This window comes from Ceratotherium simum, chromosome 8, assembly GCF_057802395.1.
Source record: "Ceratotherium simum simum isolate JZ-2026a chromosome 8, ASM5780239v1, whole genome shotgun sequence".
Lineage (NCBI taxonomy): Eukaryota > Metazoa > Chordata > Mammalia > Perissodactyla > Rhinocerotidae > Ceratotherium > Ceratotherium simum.
Window position 1 is genome coordinate 54,134,650 of NC_141907.1, and position 14,219 is coordinate 54,148,868.

Genomic DNA, 14,219 nt, shown 5'->3' on the forward strand with positions numbered 1-14,219 from the left:
TTATGCCTTAGGAAGGTCCACCTAGAAAAACAGTCATTGCTAAACACTTGGTATTTTCACTTGCTTAGTCATGGAGGCAGTGGCTGTGTCAGATTAACGCTCTGTTAGTGGTAAAGATTTGCAAATGGAATGAGCGCTAATTACTGGAGGAAAAACCACTTGACAACTAACTTCAGACATGCTTTCATCCGAGAATAATAAAACCTTGAAATGTCACTTTTTCATCTTGAAATTTTTTTCCATCTGAGTTCTAGCTATTATTTGGAATGGAAATAAGGCAAGTAAGTTTAAGATTAGACATAAAATTGACCTAATTCACATTGCACCTTTGTAAGGTACCTACGTACTTACCATTAACTTGAACTGACGAGGCATTTATTGACAAGGCTCTTGTATTCCTTATTTTCTGGTTTAAGATGCTATGGATTTTCTTCTTTCTTACTGCCCTTTGCTCAGCAGAGGGGAACTGGAACACCATAATGACATCTGCTTTCACACCATCTTCCTCTGGACTGTGACAGGCAAGAGAAAGGTGCATATTCAAGGAATACATCCGGTATTATCTTACACCCTTCCCTGTATTTTCTTCCCCTGAATTATGCCTCAATTGCTGCAAGTGTCAAGAACTAATCTCACATTAACATGCATCTATATGTCACTCTCTGACCCAAGATTATTTCACATGCTCCCTCGTCAAGTTTTCATTGTTTTGAGTGCATTTTCCCCATTAATTTGAAGGCTTGTTATAGCAGTTGGTAAAACTCAGACATCAAAAAATTATCATCAAAATCATAAACTCTGAGAATTGAAAGAAACTTTGGTGGTCTCTTCTGCCAATCACTCATGGTCGGATACCTGAATCACCTCTACAGCATCCATGACAAGTGGTCCTTTAATCCCAGCACAGTAATTAAAATGATGGGAGAATTTACTTCCCTAAAAAGGCTATTTCTCTTTGGTCAGCTCTGATTTTAAGAGAGTTCTTCAATTTGAGTTGAAATATATCTCTTTATATCTTCCATTTAGTTGGGCCTAGGTTACCAGTTGAGACATACATAAAACGTCAGTTCCCTCTTCGACATAAAATATTTGAAGACAGTGATATTCTTGGTCCCTGAGTCTTCCCCAGATTAGACATGTTTAGTTCCTTGAACTTTTTCATATAAACAGGTTCAAGTCCCTTCACCTGTGGTACTGAATTTTTACACACTCTTAAAATAGGAAAACCAAACAATTTAAGGTCTTTAAAAAAATTGAAACATATGTATTGATCTTCCATATCTCTTATTTTTATACTTAAAAGATGCAAGCTCTAAAAATCACTAAAGGCCTATTTTCCTGAATCCTTTGACTAAAAAGTGAGGAAATCGTATTGATTCTGAGGCATTTTATATGTTGTGGTCCATTTAGGCTCTGGAATGTGAAGATATAAATAATCAGAATTTTATGTCAAATTGGAAAACATATAACCAAGTAATTTTCCCTCTAAATCAGAAGGAAAACATTGTTTCCCAGGTGGAATTTCTCTGGACCCACACAAAAACTTACATAGTGAAAATGGTTACAAATTTAAAGGAGTTCATAAGATTATGAAAATGTTGCTAGAATGTTATGGCAAACCAGAATTTGAAAATAGAAGGCATGAAATCTGGAAAGTTTCAGAAAATATGTGCTTTTTATCTCCTAAATATTAGAGAATTTGTCCAATTTATATTATTAAATCCTTCTAGAGGTCACTAGTTACACTAGGAACTTGGAGTAAGTCTGCCAATAAGGCATTAGTCAGATGGTGAGAAAAGTGATTATTATTTCCTTCAAATAAATCTGTCCGAATATATTCATTTTCTTTAGGAAGATGAGTCATAGAGGCCCATAGGTTTGCACCTGTTACATCTATGTTCTGCTATGTGCTTTCCAAATAACACAATTGAAACCTCTGAGCAATTTGTGCAACTGATATGAGTCTTCCTCCTCCACCACAACAAACAGAAAATTTATTAAAACAAGAACATCATTTTGTTTGGGCATGCCTCCTGTCACAAAATCTTCATTGAAGGTAAAACTTATGATCCCATTTTGTAGTCAACTTTGCCATCTTAATATTTTTGAAATGACATGTCTATTGAAAGAATACAACTTGGTTCATGCAGTGACATGCTGCTGGGTTTTCCCAAGGCCATGGGTTCTGGTAGGCCTAGGCCTTACAATTGGTTGATGGGGTTTGAATCCTGATTCCGTCACTTGGGGAAACTGTCACTTGGGGAAATTTGAACATATCACTTAACTTCCCTGAGTCTTAGATTTTGTTTTTACAAAATGGTGGTCAGCCCTATATCTTGAGAGTGTTGTAGAGATAGTATCTATGAGAAACCCTAGCCAAGAGCCAAGCCCATAGTGACAACAATAATGAGAGTTTCTGTCTCCTTTGCCCTTTGTCCCTGCAGGCTGTGACTCCACCTTTGCCCAAACATACGTACGTCAGTCTGACCACTTGGTTCTTGATATAATGCTTGTTCAAGGCCGAATCTATAAATATCTCATCCACCTGTTATTACAAGAGAGAAACTCCGTATAAATAGGATTTTTTATGATAAGAATATACCCCTGATTAAATGTTAAAGCAATAGAAAAAAGTTTTAACATGGTAATTTCATTATTTAAACCAGTGGTTCTCAACTATCACAATGCAACAGAATCATTTGCAGAATTTAAAAAAAAAAAATTATAGATGCTGGCACCTCTCTCCCAGAGTTTTGGTTATAATTGGTCTGGAGGGGACCTAGGCGTTCATATTTGTAAAAATCTCCCCAGGTGATTCTAATGTGTAGGTATTTGGAGTAGAAGATATCTTCCTAAAAGTCCATGGAAGGTGAAGCAGAAAGATACAGAGCAGAGACTCCCGGGACACGGAGGGAGATCTTGAGAGGTGATGGAAAGAACCTTGGCTCAGTACTGGGTTTGAAGCCTATCCTGCTGCTCATGAACTGGGCGACCTTGGAAAAGTTACTGAACCAATTTGAACCTCAGTTTTCTAACCTGTAAAACAAAAATGTTGATATGCTACTCATAGGTCTGTAAAGGTTAAACATATATAAAATGCTGGCTATATTTTGGTAGTGAACTGCTGGAGGCTCCCTAGCACCCATCCTGGCATTACAGGTCTCAGATTTCTCTACAGGTCTTTGGTTGTCAGTACAGGGAAGAGGCATTAGGGATTTAGGAGGGAAGCAACAGACTTTTTAATTGTTGATTGTGTGGGCCCTAGGGTAAATTAAGAGGAAGAAAGAGTAAGGTGGTGTTGCAGGTTTAGGTCAAAGTTGTGTTAGTTTATGTCACCAAGGAAGGAGAAGAAAAGTTACTGTTTTGGGTCTATTTGTAGGGAATTTTAAGTGCCTGCCACAGCATCATGGTGCTGTGGCTTATCACATGGATTTTGGCTTCCAGTATCCCATAGTGACCACTTGGTGGTAACAGTGTCATCTGAATGCTGGCACTGCATTTCACTTTTGAAAGATGAGCCAAATGAGCAAAACTCATGTCTAAATGGCACTTGGACATATTACATGAATTTCCCTGGCATCATGTAGATAATAAACTGGGACTTAAACCTACGTCGGTCTGTAGGCCATCTCTTTTTATCAATCACACAACCTCCTTGTTAAATATGATGTACATTTTACTTCAAATTCTTTCATAGAATACATAATAAGTTATAAAATAAACAGTTGGTGGACTTAAAGATAAAGTATAAAACTTGTAAAGATATAGTTGGTAATATATTTGTAAACTTAAGATCAAAGACAGTATTTAGAAAATAGAGAAATTGCTAGAATCCAAAATATACATTTACTGCTTTTAAATAAGGAAAGCTTAAATGGGCTGAGGAGGTGTGGGGTTTATAAGGTAGAAACGAAACTGTTTTGGAATATATGTTTTCACAAGAGTGACACTGTTGTAGTCATTTCTCTTCTTGTCACCCACAGCCAGTCCTATTAATCAGTATCTGGGGGAAATCCAAAAAAAAAAAAAAAGGCAAACAAAAACAACAGGGAGAAAAGTGATGAATATTAAAACGAAGAAAAGTAAATAGCAAAAGTTTGGTTTGTAATTATCCTCTGAAATTCCATGTGAAATTGATCCCTTGGCTGTTTGTAACTTGGTGGTGAAGGTGTTGGATTAAGTTTTTGACTCTGGATGACATCATTCATCTGGCAACATGCCTGCTGAAAAGAATATCTAAACCCAGCATCAATTCCATCTTGAAATAGTTTAGTTGTCTAGGAAGATAGGAGATGAAAGAATAACAAAAGAAGAATCTAGGTAGAAGTAACTTTGGTAATTACAGACATAAAGAAGTTTCTTCTTTATAATTCAAATTCTAGGACCTGCCCCTATAAAGCCTCATTGATTAGGTCTGGGGTGAGGCCGAGGATCTTCAGGTGATCCAGGTAGCCTGAGGAAAACACTTTGAGAAACGCTGGGGCGCAGGGACTGGCTGAAAGTGTTCCTACACTAATGAAATTTACAACAAGGAAAATTAGAGAAAACATGAGCATAAACTTGATTGCTGAATGAAGCTTATGTACAAATTAGCTTTCTAGATATCCCGAAAAAATGTTTCCAGGCAGATTAAAGCTTACCTCATAAGAAACTTTCTGCCAACACTCTGGCATTCTAAATTCTCAGAAGTTTTGGAGGACAATTTTTTTTTTTTTAAGCTATGTGCCAGCTTGTTATAAATTTATTATTTACACAACCTAATAGAGATAGTGATTTATAAATCTATCCTCCCTCCCTTCTGGAGGCATTTGTAGAGTTTTGTAGTTGGAGTTAGTCTCCTGACATTGAATAAAAGACTCCTTTTCAGTGTAGTACTTCGTTATGTTTGATGATTTTGAAATGCTGGAAATTGCACTGAGATTAAGTTCTAAGAGGGCAGTTGAAGGTTAATTGGGTGTTTAATGAAAAAGTTAGGGAGAGGCTGTCAACTCAAACAAACAGACACGCCCAACCATTCTGCTGTCATTCCCGAACTAACTCTTTACATATGTTGCCCGCCTTTCACTATTGGATGCTCCCACCTGGATCCTCTCACAGCAATCTTTGTATTTACATAGACAGTGTTTCAGGGCTGCGACTGCAAGCTTCAGATAGATATGCTTCTGAAGATTCGCCAATGGAATATAAAAGCAGTTTCTTCCACCATCACACCAGATGAGCCCCTGAGAACTACAGGAACCAAAAACATGCCGTGAAGAAAACTTTAGATCCTGTTGTGTTCTCTTAATTATAATGAGTACCACACAAAAGATGTTATTAGAGATGCTTTTAAAAAAACACAGCTTTGGTGTTAAATAAGAGTTAATTGAAGTTGTCTTGCTACCAGGGCTGAACTCAAGACAGAAATAGAGAATAGAGCACAACTGTATTTAAGTCTCTGGTCACAGAGTCAGACATTCAAGGGCCTCACTGTCTGTCGCCAATCCCTCACCCGTCTTCAACACCACCACTACCTTTCAGTCTGGGCAATGCTGTTTTCTGGCACGGCCCTGGTTTTCCTATGTCCTTGCCCTTCTCAGGCTATTCATTTGGTCTGTAGCAACCTCCCGCATTCTGCTAGCTCTGCTTTTCTGAATCATAACTCTCCTTCAAGGTCTGTTTCAGATGATACCTTCTTTGGGGTTACTCCTTAAACCTCAGAGTAATCTTTCCTCCTCCTGTCTTAATTTTTCTTATCCCTCTTCTGCCTTCTACTCTTTAACATAGTTGTTTATGCAAATATACTATCTTCTCTACTAAACTGCAAACGCTTTATGGATGGGGATGGTAATTCATCTTTTCATACTCTACATATGCAGGAATGTAGCATGTTTTTGTTGAATGAATGAATGAAAGTGAGAATTTATTTATCAGAAAGACTTGCATTTACCAAGAATCTTTTACAGGAATTTTCAATGAGCTTAACATAAGATTGTGATCAGTGATCCTGGAGAAAAAAGAAAACTGACCATGAATTATTCAAAGGGAATTTTTTTTCCTTGTTGACATTTGCAGGTAATTTGATTCCTTGTGGAAAAAATCCTCCATGGTGAGACCACATTAGTTACATTAGTAGAAATAGTTATCACTGTTGTCTGCCACCTGTGCACCAAGCACAAACTCCATTGTATTTGAGCTCATTTGCTTTTCACATCAACCCTCTGAGATGAATACTATTATTTTCTGCATCATATAGATGAGGAAGTGACTTGGCCAAGGTGACACAGCAATAAGCCAGCTGACCTCAGGTTGAGCACACAGGTGGGTTCCTACTAAGAGCTCCTACCCACTGACGTGTAGCAAGCAGCATGTAAGGGGACCAGAAACTGTTAACACACTCTCCACAGGCAGCCTGTTTTCTTTGATTCCAAAAATGAGGACCATAATCTTGACAGTTTTTGTTGCAATCCTTTGAAGTTGTTATTGTATCTATTTAAAACTCTAGATTTTTGGCAAAACCCAAGATTCAAGATGTCAGCTGTGAATCATTATCCTAAGCCTATATAGAATATGGACAACCTGAGCACTGATGGTGCTCACAGGATTTTGAGGCTTGTTGGCCTTCTGGGAATCAGGTCACTTTGTTTTCACAAAAGTCCTCTTTTTAACTCCCACAGCTTTGAGCCCAGTGCTGTGTCCTCTGGAGAGGGTAGTCATATGGGGTCTGTGGGTGTGTGGGTGGAGTGCCAGGGAAATACTTTCTGATTACCCTAAACTAGGAGGTAATGATATCACCAAATGAGTTGTGACCTTATGTGGTGTTATCAAACATTTCTTTGATTACACTAATCCTTCCTCAGTGTTTCTTTGTGGAATGAAACAGATAGACATCTATGACACATATAGCAAGTAGCAATATATTGGATAACCTTATCCCAAATTGGTTTGTATTCCTGAGATTGAGAGGCCAAGTAAATTCATAAAATTAAAAAGTTTGTAATTAACAGTTATAAAGGATAAATTGTTAACTTTCAGTGTACCAAGAAAACCTAGATCTCCAAATTACCTTTTTAAAAGAGGAAAATATTTAATTTGTATCTATTTAAAGTTGTACTAAAGATATTTAAACCAGAATACCAGAAGCAAAGCCAGGTCATTATTTAGAAAGTTCCTGTCCTCTCCAGGTGTGTTGTCCTTGAAATCTCTAAATTTGATTATTCTATCAAAGAGAAAGGGAGAGAGAGAATCATTTCTCTTAGACTCTTTTATACTGTCTGAATGATAAATGATAATCTAAGTAGGTTATCCAGCACAGTGAAGACTGTGCTATGTTTATAACTTTATAAGAAAGTTTAGAGATGGCTCATATTGCTTCCTTTCTCAAAAAAATTCCCACAGAAAACACCTTTCACATCTTTCCTCCAATCATAGATTGTTTATGCTAGACACAAATATGCAAATATATCCATCAACCTCCTCCTTCTCTCTATTACAGTTGCTTCTACTGTTTCTTCCTCATCAAAAGCTGATACTATTTTTGTATAGTAATAGTAACAGAATAGTAACAGAAGACAAAAAGATCATTATATAATGATTGCAGGGTCAGTTCATCAAGAAGATATAAGAATCATATATGTACCCAACATCAGAGCACCTAAATGTATTAAGCAAATACTAAAAGATCTGAAGGGAGAAATAGACAACTAAATAATAATAGTAGGAGACTTCAGTACCCCACTTTCATCAATGAATAGATCATCCAGACAGAAATTTAACAAGGAAATGTTGGACTTGAACCATATCTTAGACCAAATGGCCCTAACAAACATATACAACAGCAGCAGAATATACATTCTTCTCAAGCACACATAGAACATTCTACAGGATAGATCATATGATAGGTCACAAAACAAGTCTTAGCAAATATTCAAGAAGCTTGAAATCATGCCAAATATCTTTTCTGACTACAGTGGTACAAGACTGGAAATCAATAGCAAGAGAAAAGGTGGAAAATTCACAAATATACGTAAATAAAACAGCACACTCCTGAACAACCAGTGGGTCAACGAAGAAGTCAAAAGGGAAATCAAAAAATATCTTGAAACAAATGAAAATGGAACACAACATACCAAAACGTATGGGATGCTGCAAAAGCAGTTCTAAGAGGGAAGTTTAGAGCAATAAATGCCTACCTTAAGAAAAAAGAACAATCTCAAATAAACAAATTAACTTTACACCTCAAAGAACCAGAAAAAGAAGAAGAAATTAAGTCTAAAGTTAGCAGAAGGAAGAAAATAACAAAGATCAGAGCAGAAATAAATAAAATAGAGAACAACAACAACAACAACAACAAAAATAGAAAAGATTGACAAAACTAAGAGCTTTTTTTTTTTTTTAAAGATAAACAAAGTTGACAAACCTTTAGCTAGACTAACTGGAAAAAAAAAGACTCAAATAAATAAAATCAGAAATGAAAGAGGAGGCATTACAACTGATACCACAGAAATACAAAGGATCATAAGAGATTACTATGAACAATTATATGCCAACAAATTGGATAAACTAGAAGAATTGGATAAATTCCTAGAAACACACAACTTACCAAGACTGAACAAGGAAGAAATAGAATATCTGAACAGACCAGTAACAGGCCAGAGTAAGGAGATTGAATCAGTAATGAAAAATCTCCCAAAAAGGAAAAGCCCAGAACTATATGGTTTCACAAGGGAATTTTATCAAACATTTAAAGAGGAATTAATGCCAATCCTTCTCAAACTCTTCTAACATATTGAAGTGGAGGAAACCCCAAACTCATTTTACGAGGCCAGCATTACCCTGATACCGAAACCTGATAAAGACACTACAAGAAAAGAAAACTACAGACCAATATCCTTGATGAATAGAGATACAAAAATTATCAACAAAATATTAACAAACCAAATTCAGTAGCATATTAAAAGGTTCATATACCATGATCAAGTGAGATTTATAGCTGGAATACAAGGATGGTTCAACATATGCAAACCAATAAATGTGATATACCACATTAATAGAATGAAAGATAAGAATTATATGATCATCTCAATAGATACGGAAAAATTATTTGACAAAATACAATATCCACTCATGATAAAGACACTCAACAAATTGCATATAGAAGGAACACACCTCAATGTGATAAAGTACTTATATGACAAGCCTACAGCTTACATCATACTCTACAGTGAAAGGTCGAAAGCTTTTCCTCTAAGCTCAGGAACAAGATAACGAGGGTGCCCACTCTCACTACTCCTATTTAACACAGTACTGAAAGTTGTAGCCGGAGCAATCAGGTAAGAAAAAGAAATAAAAGTCATTCCAATGAGAAAGGAGGAAATAAAATTATCTTTATTTGCAGATGATATGATCTTATATAGAAAATCCTACAGACTCCACCAAAAAACTGTTAGAATTAACTGATGAATTCAGTAACGTTGCATAATAGAAAATCAACATACGGAAATCAATTGTTTCTTTACTCTAACAATGAAATATCTGAAAAAAAATAAAGAAAACAATCTCATTCACAATAGCATCAAAAACAATAAAATACTCAAAAATAAAATTAACCAATGAAGCAAAAGATATATACAATGAAAACTACAAGACTTTGATGAAAGGAACACTTGTGCACTGTTGGTGGGAATGTAAATTGGTAAAGCCACTATGGCAAACAGTATGGAGATTCCTCAAAAAATTACAAATAGGACTACCACAAGATCCAGCAATCCCGCTTCTGGGTATATATCCAAAGGAAATGAAAACAGGATCTCGAAAAGATATCTACACTCCCATGTTCATTGTAGCATTATTTACAATAGCCAAGATATAGAAACAAACTAAGTATGTGTCAGTGGATGAATGGATAAAGAAGATGTGATACACACACACACACACACACACACACACACACACGCATGCACTCGGTGGAATATGATTCAGCCATGAGAAAGAAAGAAATCTTGCCATTTACAACGAGATGGATTGACCTTGAAGGCATTATGCTAAGTGAAATAAGTCAGAGAGACTAAGACAAATATTGTGTTATATCACTTATACGTGGAATCTAAAAAGCTGAACTCATAGAAATGGAGAGTAGAATGGTGGATATCCCTCTGGGGGTGGGGGTAACAGGGAGATATTGGTCAAACGGTACCAACTTCCGTTTACAAGATGAATAAGTTCTGGGGATCCAAAGTACAGTGTGGTAGTTATAGTTAATAATACTCTGTTATATACTTGAAAGTTGCCAAGAGAGGTGACCTTAAATGTTCTCATCACAAAAAAGAAATAGTAATTATGTGATGTGATGGAGGTGTTACAGTGGTAATCATTTTGCAATACCATATGAACACATTTTATACCTTAAACTTAACGCATGTTATATGTCAATTATATCTCAATGCAACTAGAAAAAAAAACTGATCCAAGGAAGTGAGGAAACTGAGAATGAGGACATCTTAATAAGTAAACCCAATGTGTTGGTTAAGTAAAAGTGACCTAGTACAGCATATTGGATTTATAATCTTTATGGATTTAAAAATTAAATGGGATAAGAATTGATGTAGAATTGAACTTTCTGTCTCAGCTAAGTCCCTTCTTGACAGGTAGAACAATTTAGTGGAAAGAACACATATCGAAGTTATCTATAAATGGATTCAAATCTTCTCTCCATCATTTACTAGCTGTGGACCTTAACTTCAGAGGCTTAGTTCTCTTATCTGTGCCGTGTGGATAATAATGCCTGCTTTGTAGTGTTATATTGCAAATTAGACATGAAATATACAACAATTAGCATTTTCTTTCAGGATTTAAATTAAGCACATCGAAGATAGAGGTGGTGATACACATCTTTCTCTTTCAGTCACGCCTAATCTTCAGTTACGACATGAATGTAAGTCTGAGCCCTCGAGTAAGGACTAAATCACATTCTACAGTCAATTTTTCTAACCTCTGAACATGAAGTTTCTTGATAATCTTTGCCTGTCTTTTTGCTCAAAGCTTACAAATCCAATCTCTTCTCTCTAGGCAACAGAGCCACAGCCCAAGACCAAGCATTGGGCATCTTTTAATTCTCTTTCCCTATGCAACTCCAAACTTCAGATAGTCTAATGCCTTTGCCAAGTTTAAGTTTACCTTGGCCCAGTTGCTTCTTCTCAGTAGAAGCACTTCATGCTTCAGTGTAGATCAGAGCCAAATCTCATTTTGTCTTCTAATTTCTTTAGAGAGTATTCCTAACTACATTTATCTCCTTGCATCAGATTCTGTTTTCAAGTTCTTTGTCTCTACAACTCTAGACACATAGTCTCAAGGATATTTTGAGGATCATTTCAGGCCCTGTGTTCTGGTGTTCCTAGGTACAAAGAATATAAGATTTAGAACTACTTTGGGCACAGGAACAGGGAGCAGTATTTTTGCCGGCAGACAACCCTATGAAAATTCCTAGCTGTTGCTATTGTTAATACAGATGATGGTCACTGGCCCATGTTAATAGTATAATCGAAAGAAAATAATGTACCAGGGGTAATTACTTGATTTCTTGTATTTTGTGGGATGGTAGATGGGAAATAAAATCACACAAATGATTCTTCTGGATGACAGAAGTTTATTAAGAACATATAGTGCCAAATCCTAACTAAATCATTTACTAGCTGTATGATCTTGAGTAAACTAACTTTTCTGTACTTTTATTTTCTCATCTATAAAATCATGATAGTAACTGTACCAGCCTCATAAGGTTGTTGTTGAGGATTAACTAAAATAATACACATAAAGTGCTTAGTGTGGTACTTGGCATGCAATACATGTTAGCTATTACTATTGTTATGATGTTACAAATTTATAACTTTCACATTTGTAATGACCCTATAACTTAAAAATATTTCTGAAATATGTTTCTCCAAGTGGAACACTCCCTCAGTCATTGTCTCTACTCAAATTTATATAATGACGAAAGTGACCTACCCATTTGGGAGTGTCATGAATTACTGGTGACTGGTTACTGGACTCTTCTCTAAAAAATGATTTCAAAGATGAGATATGTCTGTGTCACTATCTCAGAGAACTGGGATGGGTTTTAGCAGGATATGAGCATGAGCTCATTTTACTTTTTATCTCCATTTGCATTCAAATCAGTAAATCCCAAATTATGAGGAGGAACAGGACCTGCAACCTGTCTTTCTTGGCCGTCTAATTAACACCAATACAGGGCAGAGAGAAGAATCTGGTTTTATGCATTGGGATTTAGCAACAATAAAGAGGAGTGGCTTAGGATGAGGCAGGAACTCTTCCAGTAATTCCTCTAAAGGTAACTGGGTGGGGAGTGGAGGGAAAGGGACATCTGTCTCATTTAAACAAGGGTAAAATAATACAAAGCCTTTCCTAACCATGGGAACCCTAGTTGATCTTCCTTTTCTTTTAAGTTTTTCTGTACTTGTTGTCCTCAACACACAATTTAGTTCTTAATTATATCATGTCATGCTGTTCAATTTCACGTGTGTTACTCTCATCTCTCCAAAGATATTGGAAGCAGTTTGAGGAAGCAGATCATGTTTCCGTTTCTGTAAGACTCAGGTGCCAAGAAATGACAAGAGCAGAATAATGATACCATATATTGGGAAGACAAATTCTTTATTTATATTGGAAAAACTGGCTCACTATATGCAGAATAAAACCTGGGTTCCTACCTAACATCACACTTAAAGGTGGACTCCAGATGCATTAAAGACCTAATGTAAAAGGTGAAACTATAAAGTTAATAAGAGAGAATATAGTAAAATATTTTATAACTTGGAGAATGACTTCTTAAAAAGAGTTTTAAAAACATAACCATAAGGCAAAGAAAGTTGATGAATATGATTACTTTAAAATTATGGATTTCTGTTTCATCAAGGACAACATGGTCCAAATTAATAGAAGACAGAATGAATAAATGCAAAGTCTACAACCAACAAACTATTTATATCTAGAAAATATAAGGAATCCTGCAAAGCAATACTAATAAAACAAAACAAGTCTAATAGAAAAATAGGCAAGGATAGGTACAGGCAGTTTATAGAAATGAAAGCCCAAAAGGCCAATAAGTATAAGTAATAATGCAAACTTATTAGTAATTAGAAAAATGCAAATTAAGTCATAAATAAGATGCAACTTAATGCCTATTAGGCTGGCCAAAATTAGAAAGCCAAATAATACCAAGTGTTGGCAAAGACATGAGGACATAGGAATCCTCATGCACTGCAGATGGGAGTGCACACTGATTCAGCCATTTTCAAGAGCAATCCAGCACCAATAAGTCAAATTGGGTATGCACACCCAATGCCCCAGTAATTCTGCTTCCAGAAGAACCTGCATTGGTCCACAGGGGAATAAGTACTAGGCTGTTTGGTGCAGCATTTCTTGGAATGATGAGCAGGAGGTAAAACGTGGTAGATATATACTATGAATCATCATGCAGCAGTTAGTAGTAGTGAATTAGATGTACATTTAGCAACATGAATAGATCTTAAAAAACAGATCTGAGTAAAAAAGGATGAAATAAATCTATGAAAGTATGAACTAAAAAGTGCTGCAATGGACTGAATATTTGTTTCCCCCCAAAATTCATATGTTGACATCCTACCCCCCAATGTGATAGTATTAGGAGTTGGTGTCTTTGGAAGGTGATTAGGTCATGTATGGGGTTAGTGCCCTTATAAAAGAGACCCCAGAGCGCTCTTTAGCTCTCTGCTCTCCACCATGTGAAGGTACACTGAGAAGTCTGCAGTCTGCAACCAAAAAGAGAGTCTTCACCAGAACCTGACCGTGCTGGTACCCTGGTCTCAGATTTCCAGCCTCCAGAAGTGGGAGAAATAAATTTATGTTGTTTGTAAGCCACTCAGTCTATGATACTTTGTTATAGCAACCCAAACTGACTAAAACAAGTGATTTATAACACAAAGAATAAATTAAAATCATGTGCACACAAAACAACAAAATGCATTTTCGCAAAAATGAGTGTAAAGAAAAGAATACACAGGAAATACAAGTGGTTGCCTGCAAGGGAGGTGAATGGGAGTGTCTTATGAGAATAAAGAAGAATAAATGAATAATGACAACTAGAAGAGGGCCTTGCACACGATCATGATGATAATGTGTCACTACCTCACTCAGCCTTTGCACTTGAGGTTTCTTCACTCCTAGAAATGCATGCTTTACTAATA

General features: G+C 36.2%; 1 protein-coding gene across 1 annotated transcript in view; it reads right to left on the minus strand.

Moving 5' to 3' along the window:
* The window catches only part of TMPRSS11A (transmembrane serine protease 11A), a 43,125-nt gene that overhangs the window by 16,695 nt on the left and 12,211 nt on the right, over window positions 1–14,219 (minus strand). Inside the window, exons 4-5 of the mRNA XM_087434662.1 lie at window positions 2,478–2,545; window positions 352–512 (exon numbers count right to left, since the gene is read on the minus strand). Of these exons, the coding sequence (XP_087290788.1) occupies window positions 352–512; window positions 2,478–2,545 (229 nt within the window). The remainder of the gene's footprint in view (window positions 1–351; window positions 513–2,477; window positions 2,546–14,219) is intronic.